This window comes from Ctenocephalides felis, unplaced genomic scaffold (genome assembly GCF_003426905.1).
Source record: "Ctenocephalides felis isolate EL2017-DRISC unplaced genomic scaffold, ASM342690v1 CF-g0.4_SCAFFOLD_03571, whole genome shotgun sequence".
Lineage (NCBI taxonomy): Eukaryota > Metazoa > Arthropoda > Insecta > Siphonaptera > Pulicidae > Ctenocephalides > Ctenocephalides felis.
In genome coordinates this window covers 3,473,959-3,492,754 of record NW_020539725.1, presented here as the reverse complement: position 1 = coordinate 3,492,754, position 18,796 = coordinate 3,473,959, and the positions used below count along the sequence as shown (strand labels likewise).

At 29.5% G+C, this 18,796-nt stretch overlaps 1 protein-coding gene across 1 annotated transcript in view; it reads left to right on the top strand.

Annotated features, from left to right (window-relative positions):
• The window catches only part of LOC113384923 (eIF-2-alpha kinase GCN2), a 635,046-nt gene that overhangs the window by 38,205 nt on the left and 578,045 nt on the right, over positions 1-18,796 (top strand). Inside the window, exons 4-5 of the mRNA XM_026622699.1 lie at positions 8,187-8,306; positions 8,376-8,491. Coding sequence (XP_026478484.1) covers positions 8,187-8,306; positions 8,376-8,491 — 236 coding nt within the window. The remainder of the gene's footprint in view (positions 1-8,186; positions 8,307-8,375; positions 8,492-18,796) is intronic.

The window sequence follows — 18,796 nt, the reverse complement described above, 5'->3', positions numbered from 1 at the left end:
TTGTTTTGCTTAATATTCCAGTTTTTGTTCGTGGTCACGTGGTCAATGATTTTTCCAAATAGTTAAATAAATGGCGAAGTGGAAGTTCGTTAAAGTGGAGAAGAAACACACAAACCTATGCAGTGGCCTGTTTAACTGAATTTCAAATCGACGTAAAATACCATTTTTTCACGCCTGTATTTGCTGGTTCACCATCGCAAAATATGCCTATCAAAGAATCGAGAGCTATTCCTTTATCGGCGAAAAACTCGTTCAATTGATTACTTTACTTTCCGAATCTTCATTTCCCAATTTTGTGTAACCCAACAATTGGCCATTCGGTTCCTTTAAAATAACTAAATGCGCTTCTTTAATCATTCGTGGGTGAAACTTTATCGAGTTTTTCCATGGTATAGAATCATTTTTCGGCCGTCGAATGAAAAATGCTATTAATTCAGAAGAATCATATCGTTTGTGTAGAGCTTGCATATTTTTCTGCCTCTCACGAACGCTTTTATTTTTATCCATAATGACAGGATTGCCCCAATCATCCGTTATGCCCAGGTCACGCAGGATTGCCGTCACCACGCCAGAACAAACTCTATCAGAAATTGCAAATCTGTCGCACATTAAGGCATAGCTTGGAGCCTTATATCTTCGACTATAGGGACCACGTTTTATATGAGAGGTATTTTGTGAACTTTCCGAACTGCTTTTAGAATCAAAATCAACATCTGGAGTATATGTCTCACCTGGAGTAATATTGCTAGTTATTGTAGATTCTGATACTTCATCTTCAATTTTTATAATATTTTGGTATCGTAGATTTCCTCTCATTATGTTGATCCATCATAAACGCTTGTAAATGTTCTGGGATCAGTCCACAGGAACACAGTAATCTTTGCAAACACATTTGCATTTTCCAATATAAAATAATTCTTCGTGGATTCTACAAACTCCTGAAATTATGCTTGGGTAGACTTGCTTTTATTTGTACTTTTATTTATCAATCAATCGGTTCAATTTTCTAGCGATACTTCGTTTCTCCATAATTGGATATCAATTTTTTCCCACGTCTGAATCAATTTCGTTACCACATTTGGAGTAAATGTTTATATGAAAACATTTTATTTGTTTTTTTGATATTACGGCCAAATAAAAATAATACCTGATAATTTCCATACTTGTCGGAAGATTTATTCCAGTAAATTCTTTGCTTCCCCAAATGTAATTTGATCATGCGAGCGCATATGATTCAAATTACTGGCACTTGCGCCGGAATTTAAATAAGAATTCGCCATTGATACTTCACGTCTAACTGGAGAACTGAATGAAGATTTATGCCAATTTTTCACAATAATATATCCTTTTCGAAACTTCGAGATTATTATAAAAAAAATACTAGCGCACTCTGATGGAAATAAATAACAACAAACTAAACCCGATTTTAAAAACCCCCGTACAAACTATTAATCAAAATATAACTCACAATTTGAATTATTCACATGCCTAAATTATATATATTAACTTATTAAAAACAGTATTTTATTGAAAATTTCGCTGGCTAAAGAGTATTTGCGATATATGGTTTTGAAGTCAAAATTCATTTAAATAATAACACATATATTTCATATGAAAAGGTGCCCATATCGCTTAATTTTACTTCTATAATGATTCGGCCCACCCAATATATATATATATATTATAATATATATATATATATATATGTTTAAAGAAGTAGTTTGATGTTGAGAAATATGAGTAAGTTCTTCAAGGGCATACATCAAATAAAAGGCAAAGATTTAGAAGTTAATCTTTAATTTTTCCAAACGTTTCGACATAGGATTTTATGTCATCATCAGTGGATCTACAGAATGAACATTGAAAAATTAATATAAACTATAGATATAAGTAATATAATTATAACAATAAGAATTATACTTAACAGATAGATAAACAAGAGAAATGAAAAGTAAAATGAAATATATACAAACATACAAAAGTGTAATATATGTACATAAATATAAATGTACACATAAACGAACATATATATATATGATATACATGTACAAACACGTACACATATACATATATACATACAACTAATACGTATATATAAATATATACATACGGACATGCACACATGTGTGTATATATATATATATATATATATATATATATATATTTATATATATACATACATGCATATACAATAACACATACACATACATAGACAACGAAGCTAACTTACATAAATATGGTCTTACATCAGTAGCTAGCGCATGGCACATAATTTTGCACTATCATATATACACTAACTTGTTTGTTAAAAAATATTATAGAGCATAGCAAAATATTATAGCAGAACGTAGTTTATGTGACCAAGCCCGAGGCTGTAATAACACATGTGTTTAAAAATTATTTGAAGTTAAAATTTATTTGAAGAGACCGTTATATATATATATATATATATATATATATATATATATATATATATATATATATATATATATATATATATACATGTGTGCATGTCCGTATGTATATATTTATATATACGTATTAGTTGTATGTATATATGTATATGTGTACGTGTTTGTACATGTATATCATATATATATGTTTGTTTATGTGTATATTTATGTATATATATTACGCTTTTGTATGTTTGTATATATTTCTTTTTACTTTTCATTTCTCTTGTTTATCTATCTGTTAAGTATAATTGTTATTGTTATAATTATATTACTTATATCTATAGTTTTTTTTCCAATTTCTGTCATTTTTTCCTAGTTTATATTAATTTTTCAATGTTCATTCTGTAGATCCATTGATGATGACATAAAATCCTATGTCGAAACGTTTGGAAAAATTAAAGATTAACTTCTAAATCTTTGCCTTTTATTTGATGTACGCTCTTGAAGAACTTACTCATATATATATAGATATATATATATATATATATATATATATACATATATATACTAGCAAACCCGGCGAACTTTGTTGCGCCACCAGATGGTTTCGTGAGAAAGATGAAGAAGTTTTTTTTGTTTTATATTTGAAAAGGAAAAATTTTATTTTATTACACAACAGTAATGAATTTATTTCGATTACAAAAATGAAGTGTTTTGAGTTGAACTTCTCTAAGTAAATGAAAGTGAATCCAATGTAAATACTGAATCGAAGAGTTATACGTGTCCGCAAATTATCCGTTTCATTGAAGTGTTCTTTGGTAAACCACATTTTTTATTTTTTGGTCTGACGTTAACACAAACAAAGCGGATGGTTTCCTAACTCGTGAACACGCAACTTAAAAGTGCCCATGTGAAAAACAATGATTTTCTAAATTTACCCCGCAAACACATCATTAGTGCGTTCTTTGCGACAAGAATTGCTCGTCGACTTAACCAAGCATAATTCTAATATTTCTCACTAATGTTTGGGAAAACATTTTCAATAAGAGCTAATTGATTGCAATAATTGCATCTTTACTGACTGGTTCCAAGAGCCAACTTGGTCAAGACAATGTTTAAAATATTTTTTCTATCACCTTCGATCTATCAAAATTTCAGTTGTTATTTTCCTAATAGATAGGGCCATTTTGTTAAGTAATAAGATTTTTTGAAAAAAAAAACTTCAATTCGTTCTGTTTTAATAATAATTCTTATTCGCCATATTTAGTAATAACGTCATTAAAAATTGATTAGAGTTTTTACATAACAAATTAAACAGTTTTTACTATCTTAACTATTCTTTAGATTCTTCTTCTTTAGATAAACATAAAGCTGTTATTTGTTTACCTTTCTTAAGCAATTTTTCTTATTTTTTAAAATAGTTATTTGCTGCGGAAGATTTTCTTTTAGTTTTCAGTTTTGACGACACGTTTAGTTGCTTTTTTCTGCTCTTAAATCAAAAACTTCCGCTGATAGGGTTACTGATTTGGTTCACAGGTTGGACTGCAATGATTGCAATAGTTGTTACATTGGGGAAAGTTTACAATATATACACAAGAAGGTTAATCAACATATATATAATTGTAGAAACCCAAATCAATTCAAAACTATGCTTTCAGAATGTGATTAACTTGAACCATACTTTCAACATGTCAATTATTACCATCCTATATATTGAAAAGAGTTGTGACCTTAGAAAGTTAGTTGAGTCGTTACTTATATCCCTTAATACTTATTGTCAACAAACGGAATTCCTCTTATGTTTTACATGACAGTTACAAAGTCATTATAAATTTCATGAAATGTAATTTTTCACATTGTTAGAATCTTTCGTTCGTTATATCCCTTCTCTGTTTCTCATTCCTCTTTTGTTTCTTACACCCCGAATCCACTCATTCTAGCGCACGTGCAGCGTAACCTTGATCAGTTGTCATAATGCACTGCAATTGAACACATACAATATAGGAGGGCAATATGTGCTCCTTTAATTCCTCGTTTATTAATCATATTAGTATGATATTCTTTTACGTTCAAGAAAGGGTATGGGCGTGTTTCCATACAGAATTTACCCCATCCTGGTATTTAAATGATTTTGATGCCATTTTATAGGTATTCCCGAGAAAATCCGATATACCAAATTTCAAATCCGTAGCTCATCATTTGGCCGAGATATCATTGAAAATGTGTGAAATTGGTCCCTTTCTTCAAAGTCGTTTTATGTCGCAACTGTAAAAGATATCGACAAACAAATAACGCGATTCTAATCACATCGGTATCTACTATATTATTAATAACAAATATTGTTAAATAATTATTTTTTAGTGCATTAAAAGTGAATATATATATATATATATATATATATATATATATATATATATATATTTAATAGATGACCCGACAGACGTTGTCCTGTACCCACATCTACGTTTTTTCAATATTCTATACTAATATTTACCATTCAGTTAAAAATAATAATTATTGTTTTTCGAATTACTTTTTACACCAATATATGAGTGATATTAAATGTAGAACTGCCTCAAATAAAATGATTCTTAACTCCCACAGTTAATACTTTAATTATTCCTTTAACAAATATTAAAATATGTTCAATAAAATTGTATATCAAAAATTAAACACTGCAATTTATAGAACAAACTTGGAAGATCAATTTATTTTAATGCCAAAGGTTATATAATTTTTTAGTCGTACCTGTAGATGTGATTTATTGTCATAGCATAAGATACACGTGTTGAAAATATAGCATTCGCGATAAAGGTACAATAACACCTTGGACTTTTCTACCCAAAATAATTGCTTCAATAATGTTGCCTATTATTTTTATAATTTCGTATTTATATTTTAACAGGCTTACAGTAATTTTAATATCTAAATTACATTTTTTTCAGCAATAATTCAATATACATTATCGTTTATGTTCATATTTGAAGTGAATTAATTTGTCAAATTCTGTTCACATGTGGTCTTTTCAACATACGATCAACAAAATTATTGCAGTAAATGGAGAGGAAAAAAACGTGTGTCGGAAATAGGCTAAGCTTTATCTTAAGTTCATAAACTCACTCAAAAACTATTTGATTTAAATGAAAAAAACATTGCCGGCCTCTTTTATCTGCAAATAATTGATAGCTCACTCATTTTACACGCAGAAGTACTCATTTTAAAGCTTATTTTGAGCATTATAAAACCCCATTTTCATATCTAGCCTAATATTGTTCCTTTATAACACACCGATTTATTAAGATTTTAATTGATATAATTTTGTTCATTACATGATTTTCAAAATGTATATTTTTAGAAATATTCGCAAAAAACGATGAGAAACGCCAAAAAAAAAACACAAATTTTCTGTATCCAGTAACTTGAAAAGTTATTTCTTTTTTGAAAAACATTATTAAACATTTTTCTCTTCTAATTAGTTTTTTTTATCGATATCCGATGTTATTTTGATAGAGATAGAATTGCACTACTAAAAAGGAATGTCATCCACCCGGGAAGTGGCAAAGGAGTTTAAATTATTTTCACTTTTAAACTTGAGAGTAAGATAAACCTAATTCTAAAATTTCGTGCAAATTGGAGCACATTAAAAATATTCAGACCCAAATTGCTCCATTGATTTGAGTAAATATTTCGTATCCAATGCCAAACATATGAATTTTTGATACAATGAAACTTCTAGATAATTTTTTGAGTAAGTAAATTATTTTTGTATTGTGATTTAGTAAAGTAAGGCAAAACACGACTGCATTCAAAAGTTAAAAATAATAATCTGTCAAATTGAATTATAGGCTAAGTTTGGTATGTAATCACTGACAGACGCATGCGCAGACTGCATCACCTGTTAGACGCATGTTGACGTAAATCTTATATTATTATAATTTTTGGCACACCTCAGCTGCTTTTTGGCAATAATAATGTAGACATTACATTTTTCTCATTCATAATCATAAATATATTATATTTTAATATTGCCTTAGACTATAAGTGAATAGAAATGTTTGGCAAATGACAGTCTTCACTTATTTTTAATGTCAAACAATGCTTCAAATATTCTCAAGGTCAAACAATGATAAGCGGTGTTTTGTAATTTTTTCCATTTATTTCTACAATCTAACTATATTTCTATGAATCTAAAAATTCTAGAAAATTTCCCGAACAAACTTCAGGAAGATTCATGGAAATCCTAGGACCATTCATACATAGTTACAGAAGAATTTTATATACAAGATATTCTATTTAATATATGAAAAATTCTATTTAATTTTTTTTTTAATTTGACGATTGGGCTGCAAAAAATTAAAATTTCAAATTGCAAACAATTTCTAAAGAATAAAAAAAGAATGCTTTACTTTAGGAGTGTAAGGATGTATTGTTTGAATGGCACAGACAGAAATGAGGTATTATAAACACAATAAACCCCAAAGTCTACTTGTATAATAATGAATTATATAATTCATAATAACAATATTCGTTTGTCCATATTTTGTTGATACAATCAAACTGGATGTTTCATACACTTTCTATAAAAAATATGGTATTATTCATTCCAAGTCTTTTTTTTGTCTTCAGCCATGGTCAATAATGTTCAGTTGGTCATTTTTGCCCCACACAGTAAGTTTTTAAAATGGTTACATAAAGAAATAAAACTGTTGAATCTCTCTCAAAATTAACATTACATTTTATAGAACAATTAAATAGAGTATAGTTAAATGTATAACCAGCTATAACCTTGATTCTTACGACTTTGCTAACGGGAGATAAACGGTAACTTATTGATTACATTTCAAGTTTTTCAGATTCTTTTTGAATTATGGATTTTGGGTATAATTGTAAATAATACTACTGAGCTTATACCTACAAATTTTTCAAATTTTTGCGAGAAAATGAATTAAGTATTTCTTCTTTGACCTGCTTTTTGAAAAGTTTCAAGTAACATTCGATGAATTAAAGTAAATTTAATAAAAAGTATATATGTAGAGCAGGCACAAAGGTCCAATTTGAACTATATTTTGAAACTATATTGTAAAAACCATTACAATTATATCACAGCAAATAACAAATTTCAAACGAACAATTATCTGAAACTGCCTTCTACTCACCTTGCCGACAACCTACTGATTAGCACGAATTTTTCAAGAATAAGACTGGCCAAATCGATTTAACCATTTTCGAGTTTGACCGGATCATTTGATCAAGAGCTCCATTTTTATATATAAGATATACATACATATACATTGTATATGTATATGTATTTGTTGGTGTTTAAATTTTATGTTGAAATGTATGATTAATTTCTTGGAGGGCGTAACATCAAGTAAAAAATATATAAGGTAAAGATTTTTAACACATCATTATTTTTCTATACGTTTCGAAATAAAATTTACGTTATCATCAGTGGTTCTACAATTTTGAAAACAGAAAAAACTAAATATAAACAGAGCAAGAATAAAAAAGAGATTTAACTAAAAAGACAGACTAGTTATATATTAAGCTCAAATTAAAAAAAAAATACCGAAGGTATTACTTTCTTGAAATTCTTAGTTTGTCACTTATACATATTAACAACTTGTAAATAATTAATAATTGGAAACAAGCACTAAATGTCAGTGATTACTTTTTTATAAGAAATAAATAATAAAATATTATCCTAGACTAGTTATAATTTTAAATTCAGCTAATTGTCTTTGAAAGAGATCTATCGATTAGTTTTTTATTTTAATTTCCGTTTTTTAGGAATTTTTGCATAAACATAATGCAAAGCCACCTGGCAGTTTCTATGAGCAAATGTTGTATCAGCAGAAGTTACGACAAGAAAATGATACGTATATAGCCAGTATTCAAGAAAAAGAAAAGGTTTCTATATTCAGGTACCGATCTATTCATTCATAACATTATAATAATAAAATATTTTTGCAATTTTAGAGGCAAGAGTTAGAAAATAAGATATTAAAAAGAAGAGAAATTTTAAAAAATGAGGAGGTAAAGGATGCTATGTCTCTTAAAAGCTTAAATGATAAAGATGACAGGTGTACGAAAAGGTAAGAATTTGACGTAGAAATAGTGTAAGACTATTTCCATTTCATACCGAATTTCAATATTTTTTGATTATGATTTTGATATGATCAAGTGAAAATGGACATCGCGCTGACCGATGTCAGATTGCCAGAGCGGGCGCTCGAACGCGCGACCTTATGCACATGACTTTGCGCGTTAACGACCTAGGCCACGACAGCCATATGTATATATCACGTTGTTAATGGCCATCAATCTAATTATTAAACAGATTTAGTAAAATTATAGTAGTAGCAAACGTTTCGAATTTTGATATGATCTGACTCGTCTTCAATGCTATATTAAAAAAAAATTTAGGATTACAGTTAGAAATATATAGTTGAGCTCGAGCAGCCGACTCGAACGGATCGAAGCGCAATAGTGTTACGTAAACAACAAGTGTGAATATTAATCAGCAAATATTCAGTGAAGTGCTACAGTGTTTCGTACAACAAATGCCCCTTTTAGGGGGCGCATTTAATTGTAAATAAGTGAATAATTTTATTACAAATATGCAAAATCAAGAAAATATAACTTATGCTATCCCTCCGTTAGTTGAAACTATCAACATTCTTCATGATACGTCGACAATGGACAATGAATATATTAAACATGTAATCATCAATCAGAAAACTAATAATTCAATTAATGGAAAAAATCAATCAGACGATACGATTATGGACGAAGTAGTTCCGGTAACTTCTTGGCAAACAATATAACCAGGCAGCAAACAAGTAATCATCAATCAGAAAACTAATAGTTCAATTAATGGAAAAAATCAATCAGACGATACGATTATGGATGAAATAGTTCCGTCAACTTCTTGACAAACAATAGAACCAGGCAGCAAACGCAGACGCACATCGGCTAATAAATATGTCGAAAATGTAAACATAACGCCGACTTGAAATAGGTTCGATGCATTAAAAACAAACAAAGGTCATCCGCCCCAAACAACAAAAACACAAACTGATAACACCGAGAAAACTACAAGGCCACCTCCTATATTTATATATAACGTAAATAATTTTTCTGATGTGGTAACTGGTATTAATAGTGTAATAAACAGTGAACAATATAATATTAGGTTGTCAAATATCTCCCTTCCGCCTTTTTGTATTATAAACCAAGAGCAAAAAAGCGGAAGGGAGATATTTGACAACCTAATACAAAATCAATGCCGGACGATACAGTGAAAATAAATGTTCAACAGCCGGAGCAATATAAGCTGCTTATAAACTTTTTCAAATCAAAAAGTACTGTTTATCATACTTATCAACTTAAAAATGAAAGAGCATACAGAGTGGTTCTCAAAAATATCCATCATACATACGATATCAACGAAATAAAAACGGAACTAGAGAAGAAAATTCACAAGGTCAGGAATATAATAAATATGAGAACGTATATAACCAAAAAGCCACTCAACATGTTTTTTGTTGATTTGGAACCCTCTGATAGTAATAAGGAAATTTACAACATCACAAAATTATTGAACCATATTGTAGTCATTGAAGCGCCCAAAAAGAGAAAAGGATTAATACAATGCACAAGGTGCCAAAATTATGGTCATTGCAAAACATATTGCAATCGACCCTTTGCTTGTGTCAAATTAGGAGAAAATCATAACTCAAAAATTTGCAAAAAGCCAAAAAGTACGCCTGCTACGTGCGCACTTTGTGGTAAAGATCACCCCTCAAATTACAGAGGTTGCGAAGAATATAAGGCCGCGTACTCGACTGTATACAAGAAAATATATACAACAAAAAAATCAAATGATACGAGAGATATTCACGATTCAAACACAAGTCGTCAAAATATTAACATCAGAAACACAAATCACATGAGCTACTCGGAAGTCATCCGAAATCAACAAAGAAACGCAACCAGCGGGCCCGAAACAAGTACGGTACTACAGGATTTCTTGAACAGTTTTAGAGATATGTTTGAACAACTCATGGATCAAAATAATATGATCATGCAGATGCTCACTATTTTGGTAAAGAAATAATGGCTAACTCACTGTGGATTGCTGAATGGAATGCAAATGGCATTCTAAATCATCTAAATGAATTAATTATGTTCCTTCAAATACAAATGATTGATATCTTATTAATAAGCGAAACTCATCTCACAGAGTCTTCATACATAAAAATTCCATTCTACAACTTTTATGGTACTAGTCATCCTGACAACACAGCACACGCTGGGGCTGGTATTCTAATAAAATCATCAATAGGACACTATGAGTTAGCGAAATATTAACAAAACCATATACAGGCAACATCAGTTAAAATAAAAAGTTTCGAACAGAATGTGATTGTTTCAGCTATCTATTGCCCTCCACGATATAATCTAAAGAAAAAAGATTATAAAGAATATTTTGAAACATTAGGAAATAAATTTATTGTTGGTGGTGACTTCAACTCTAAAAATACAATATGGAGCTCAAGACTTACGACTCCAAAAGGTAAACAACTAGCAGAGTTAATATATGAGAAAAACTATACCATAATATCAACTGGGAGTCCCAACTACTGGCCAACAGACATACAGAAGATACCGGATCTGCAAGATTTTTTTTATAATAAAAAATATTTCAAGCAATTATATTGATATAGAAAGTAATAAAGACTTATCTTCGGATTATACGCCCATAATTCAGACCCTAAGTACTAATGTAATAAAACGGAAGGTACAACGCATACTGTACAACCATAAAATGAATTGGGAGTGTTTCAGAAATGTAATTGATTCAAAAATCAACCTTAAAGTAAGAATTAAAAATGAAAACGATCTCGACGAAATAACGGAACAGTTTATAGGATTTCTCCAACAAGCGGCTAGGATTGCCACACCAGAACTAGCGCAACATAAACTGGAAATCAACGTACCAATGGAAATTAGGCAGCTTATAAAGGATAAACGGAAGGCAAGAAATGTCTGGCAAAGAAGTCATAATCAGCACGACAAAACAATATACAATAATTTGGCAAGAAAACTTAAACATGAATTAAAACAGTGGAGAGAAATTGGCATAATGAACTATATTACTAATCTTAACAAGTATGATAACACGATTTGGACACCAATTAAAAAAACTAGAAGACCTATAACAACTAACTCGGCAATAAGATTAGATTCGGAAGGACCATGGGCTAGGAGTGATCAAGAAAAGGCGAATATGTTTGCGGACTATCTAAGAAACGTATTTACTCCAAATGAAAATAGTCAACAACCGCGAGTATCTGATGAAGTTAATGAGATAAAAGGCACTACTGAAAACATTAAACAGGTTACACCAAAAGAAATTAAGAGGCAAATTTCACTCTTAAATAACAAGAAATGTACAGGAATTGGTCAATTGGATGCTAAAATTTTGAAAGAACTGCCAAGAAAAGGTCTAATAATGCTGACTTATATATTCAATGGAGTACGACGTTTGGGATATTGGCCAAAGGACCTAAAGAACTCTGAGGTAATAATGTTACAAAAACAAGGTAAACCTAGTCATATGGCTAATTCATACAGACCAATTAGTCTTCAACCGGTTATATCTAAACTATTGTAAAAAATATTACTAGTAAGAATCCAAGAAAATCTTACCGCAACACCAGATCATCAATTTGGTTTTAGACAATATCACTCCACTATACAACAGGCTCATCGGATAACTTCAATCATGCACAAAGCTTTTGAAGACGGTGAGTATTGCTCTGCGGTATTCATCGATGTAAAACAAGCATTCGATAGAGATTAAAAAATGCTTACCAAATCAATTATATAAAATACTGAAGTCGTTCCTGACTGGTAGATACTTCAGGACAAGAGTAAGAGATGTAGTATCAGATTTTCATCCAATAAAATCGGGAGTACCATAGGGTAGTGTTTTAGGACCAATTTTATACACAATATAAACACACGACTTACCAACACATAACAACACAATCACGGGTACATTCGCGGATGATACAATGATCATGGCAACACATCAAGATCCAGTAATCGCATCTCTAAACTTACAAGAACATCTATTCGCACTTGAGGAATGGCTCAAAGAATGGAAAATAAGTATAAATGAAGACAAATCAAAACATATCACGTTTACAACAAGAACTCAAAACTGTGAGGCCGTATTTATAAATAACATCGAAATTCCTCCTAGTACCAGCATTAATTATTTAGAGCTTCATCGAGAGTCTAGACCGTAGACTCACATGGGGTCTCCATATCAAACCAAAAAGCAAACAAACAATGAAAAAATTCAAACAACTGTACTGGCTAATTGGCAGAAAATCGGAAATGTCATACGCAAACAAGACTTTAATATACAAAACCGTACTAGTACCCATATGGAGCTACGGAATATAATTATGGGGATGTGCAAGTGCATCAAACATAAAAATTATACAGCGTACCCAGAACAAAATATTAAGGGCAATGGTAGATGCGCCTTGGTACGTAACTAATGAGACCATCCACAGGGACCTGGAAATTAAAACTGTAAATGAAATTATAAAGACCCGGAGCTGTTCTTAACACAACAAAATCGATGATCATTCGAACGCTGAAATACAAATCATCAACAAAATGGTTCAAACAAGAAGACTCAAGAAGAAATGGCCAAAGGACCTGCAATATTAGATTCTACTTAAAATAATTCTAGCAGAGGATCTCTTCAATGGAGGAGACCTCTAAACGCCAAATATAATTTATCACATAAGCTAATAGAAACTTTATCTTCTGATTGTCTATTAAATAATAAATAAAAAATATATATATATATATAAAAAATTACAAAATTAACAAAAATTATAAATATAAATATTACAATAACTTTTAACAAAAATATATTGCCGATGTATATAAAGGTAGAAAATAACAAAAATATGATGAAATGTAATAACTCACCCTAAAAATAATTCAAAAGAAAGAAAGGAAGAAAAAACCGCACGCTCATATTTATATATTTTTATATTGGTAAAACCGTTTATGAGTATGATTAATATAATCATGACACGAAAATCTACTTTCTCTGTCACACAAAGACAAAAAAAACAAAAAAGCACAAAAAACCGCTTATCATTATTTGACATTGAAAATATTTGAGGCATAGTTTGGCATTGAAAACAAATGAAAACTCATTTGCCAAAAATTTCAATTTGCTTACGAGCTAAGACACTATTAGAATATAATATATTCATGATTATGAATAAGAACAATGTAATTTCTACATTATTATTGCCGAAAAGCAGCTGAGTTGTGCCAAAAATTAAAATAATGTAAGATATTGCGCCTATTTATTTTGATAGATTATTATTTTTTATCTAATGCAGTCGTGTTATGCCTTATTTTACTTAATCACAATACAGAAAAAACTTATTCAAAAAATTATTTAGAAGTTTCATTGTGTCAAAAATTTATGTTTGGCATTGGTTACGGAATATTTAGTTAAGTCAATGGGGCGTTTTGGGTCTGTATTTTTTTTACTGTGCTCCAATTTGTATGAAATTTTGGAATTAGGTTCATCTTAGTTTCAAGTTCAAAAGTGAAAATAATTTAGACTCCTTTGCCGTTTCCCGGGGGGGGAGGGGTGACATCCCTTCTCAGTGGTTCAATTTTATTATTTTTAAAATAACGTCGTATATTGATAAAAGAACTAATTATAAGAGAAAAATGTTTTATAATGTTTTTTAAAGAGGCAAATACTTATCAAGTTACTGGACATTGAAAATTCGTTTTTTGGCGTTTTTTATCGTTTTTTGCAAATATCTCCAAAAATATAGATTTGAACGAAAATCATGTAATGAACAAAATTATATCAATTAAAATCTGATTAAATCGGTGTTTTATAATGTGTTGTAGAAACAATATTGATAGATATGAAAAGTTGTTTTTATATTTTGTTCGAAATTTAATTGTTGTATTTGAAGCCGTCTAGCGGCGAGGTGTTACTTTTTATACATTCCAGTGCTCAAAATATGCTTTAAAATGGTATGTAAGGTATGTAAGGTATGTTTTTTTTTACTTAAATCAAATAGCTTTATGAGTCCCACTTTCACCGAAATTACAATTAATAGCATCCCATCTAGAATTAACTTGGTTCAAGAAATTCCAAAATAACACGCAAATTGGTAAAAATATTCACAGGTTAACACCCCTTTTGCTCTCTATTTACTGCACTAATTTCGTTGACCGTAGATAGAATAGTGCACATATGAACAATTGTGAACAATTCATTCACTTAAAATATGAACTTAAGTAATATTGTATGACTTATTATTGTTAAGAAAATATAATTTAGATATTATTATTACTGAAAACAATTAATATATAATACGAGATTATTAAAATTATGGGCAACATTATTGAAGCAATTATTTTGAGTGAACAAATCCAAGGTGATATTGTCCTTTACCGCGGATAATATTAATTATTTTCTGAATTTGTTATATAAAGTCATAAACAAATGTTTTGACAATACGGCCCTGAACGAGGTTAACACATGGTTCCTTAATAGCGTGTCAAATTTTTTTAAAAAATGACAAGATCCCATCGTTTTTTAAATTTCCCGTAAAATTTGAACACATGCTAAAAACCGCTTTAAGAAAAAATGTGACATTTCTATCTCAAACTCCGAACAGTAAATACATAGTTTCGACAACTTGTTAAGTTATCATCTTTATCAGTGTGTTTTACCATTTGTGATGTTGAAAAATATATATTCTATCAATGTGCACATACTCATACCATGGATTAATAACGGGTTCATATGTTATATTAGGATACAAAATTGTTTCCTAAAAAAGTGTTTTATTATTATTATTATTATTATTGTTTTTCTACAGAATTTTTTACATATTATTTATTTAGATTTAATTTTTATAGTTAAATTGATTACCACTGAATGAAGGCTAAGATGCTAGCCGAAACATATGGATTTTAAATAAATAAACTTTTAAAAAACTCTCATACTATTTTTATTGATGCGCACGACGTTTTAACTCTAAATGAACATATATATCAACATGCAATTCAAGACTATTCAAATATATATATATATATATATATATATATATATATATATATATATACTAGCAAACCCGACGAACTCCGTTTTGCCACCAGTTGGTTTCGTGACAAAGATGAAGAAATTTTTTGTTTGTTTTATATTTGATATTAAGATGTGTACACAACACTGGAAATTAGCACTAACATTCATAGACATAAGCCTCGGAGCTGCACAGTACACAAGTCGTGGCAGGAATTACTTAACTTTACTCACATTTTTGTTCAAATAAAACTATCATTTTTCTTTTTACATCATACAAAAAATGATAAAAAATTCATGATGTTGACAAGTTAGATGTATAAATCTTAGTGCTAATTTCTAGTGTTATGTACACATCTTTAGATGTAACCTACCAACGTTAATATCCACTGATGATGACATTAAATTGAATGTCGAAACGTTTGGAATTAAAGATTAATTTATAAATTCTTGCTTTTTATTCTTTGAGGTATCGCCCCACAAAAACTTACTCATATATCCCAACAGCAAAATTAACAACTAAATCATATATATATATATATATATATATATATATATATATATATATATATATATATTGATTGTTTCTTTTCCGAACAGTAAATCCAATAATAAAAAACAATTTGTTTTTTGAAGATGTTTAATACGACGTTTCGGAACTAGGTACGTTCCATCATCAGGTTTATTCTGTCAAATACAATGTTTTTTAAAAATATTGATTAACATTAATTAACGATGGTCAATACAGATTAATTAGAAAAAAAATTTTTATAAAGGAATGGATTATGTACCGGGGTAAAGAGTAATAAGAATTAACTAAAAAAGGTTTTATATAAAATTGAGAAGCAAAAATTATTTACCTGTAATAATTTATATATCCATATCACTAATATTTTTTTGTTAAAAACACTCGATTTTTTTGGAAGATATTTGTAGATGTTACGACTACACAAGACTTAAACACACTGATATGGATTTCTGTCTGCCAGATGTAAAGGACAATGTACGGAATTCTTGGCAAAAATGATTTTTTATGACTCTTGTTTGGTAATTTACGAAAAAAGAGGAAATATTGCTTTAGTAAATGTTGAGAAATATTATGTATATATATATATATATATATATACATGCACATGTATATGCACACCTACATGCTCATACAAACATATGCACATATCTATATATTAATGTATCCACAATTATATACATGAACATATATGCAAGTGCATGTATATAGTGTACACACAAAAACATACATATAAGCACATATATGGATGTACATATATAACATATATACATGTATATATATACATATTCAAAAATTATTAGGATTAATTGTTTTTAATCAGGTTTTTTTTCTAATTAATCTGTATTGACCATCGTTAATTAATGTTAATCAATATTTTTAAAAAATATTGTATTTGACAGAATAAACCTGATGATGGAACGTACCTAGTTCCGAAACGTCGTATTAAACATCTTCAAAAAACAAATTGTTTTTTATTATTGGATTTACTGTTCGGAAAAGAAACAATCAATGTATTGAAAAAATCCAGGACTTATCTATTGAATATATATATATATATATATATATATATATATATATATATTATAAGATTAATTTCTTGGAGGGCGTAACACCAAGTAAAAAATATAAAGATTTTTTAAAACATCTTTATTTTTCCATACGTTTTGACGTAAATTTCTACGTCATCGTCAGTGGTTTTACAATTTTGAAAGAAACAAAGTAACGTTAAATACTAAATATACATAGAGCAAGAATAAAAAGAAAGAGATTTAACTAAAGAGACAGACTAATTATATCTAAACCTTAAAATATTGCATAAAACATTGCTTACTTGAAATTCTTAGATTATCACTTACACATATTAATAACAGCTTGTAAAAAATTAATAATTGGAAATAAGCACCAAACGTCAGTAATTTCTTTTTTATAAAGAATAAAAAATAATTAATAAATAGAATATTATACGTAAGCACTCGTGTATCCGAGGCAAGCCAAACAAGAATAAAATTTTTATAAAGAGGTCAAAATTTTGAAAAAAAACAAATGTGGTCGCACTAAACATACTAAGTAAGACGCGCTGTGCAAGTGTGTGTGATAGTGTTGTGCAAAACGTGGTGTTAGGTATTCGATATAAATTGGGAAACATTATTTAGAACATATTGGCAATTTTCGCAGATGAAGCTGGTGTCTATTCGTTTGTTGATATAGTTTTTGTTAAAAAAAAATATAGGCCGATTCTGAACAGCGACTCATGATGAAGAACCTTGGCGTTATAAAAATTGAATCATTGTTTGCCCTTGATTTTTGTTTTTTGAGTTATTATCGTGCTGTTTTAAACGTTTGATAAGGTTCTGTCCTGTTTTGCCAATATAGGTGGAATCACAGCCATTGCAACTAGTGCGCGGCTTTAACCCTCCGTCGGTCGGATATTTTTTCACCTTCGAACGGTAGGAAAGGTCTGGCTGGACCACCATTCATTTTACATGCATTTATATGGGATAAATGAGTTTTTGGTGTCTTATGTATTAACGATTATATAAAAAAATCAAGAAATATAAAAAAATCGTTGCTTTTTTTGTTAATTTTTCTGTTTTAAATCAATGAAAAACAGTATTTATGCTTTTTGGCGCCTGAATGAATGTGTGCATTACTCATCCGATTGTCAGTGTTTGCGATTACCAATAAGTTTGGTAGGTTTTCAAAAAACTCTCGTCATGAAAATACTAACATTCATGTTAGAACACATAGCAAAGAATATAAACAACGCAGTTTGAATAGAAAATACCATGAAAAAGCGTATATTTCATACAAAATGTATGGGTGGTCTAGACAGACCTTTCCGACCGTTCGAAGTATAAAAAAAATTAAATCCTTATAATTAACCTTCTGTACATTTTTTCGTCCTGATTTTTTCATTGATCGACAGCTAATGAAATTTTAGGCAAAGTCAAGAAATTTCAAGTCGATATTAATTACTAGATTACTAGAAGTATTTTTTTTTTCTAATTGAAGTCGAAAAAAGTCTGACCAGACCACGCCGACCGACGGAGGGTTAAATTTGAGAAAAGGGATTTGAGCGTTAAATCGATGTTGCATACTAAACGAAGATTTGCGTTATAAAAAAGTTTTTTCCACATCGGATAAAGTTCCTTGATGTAAGGCAGGCAAATGGTACCTTCAAAATTTCATTTGTGGAAATTAAACTCAGGTTGA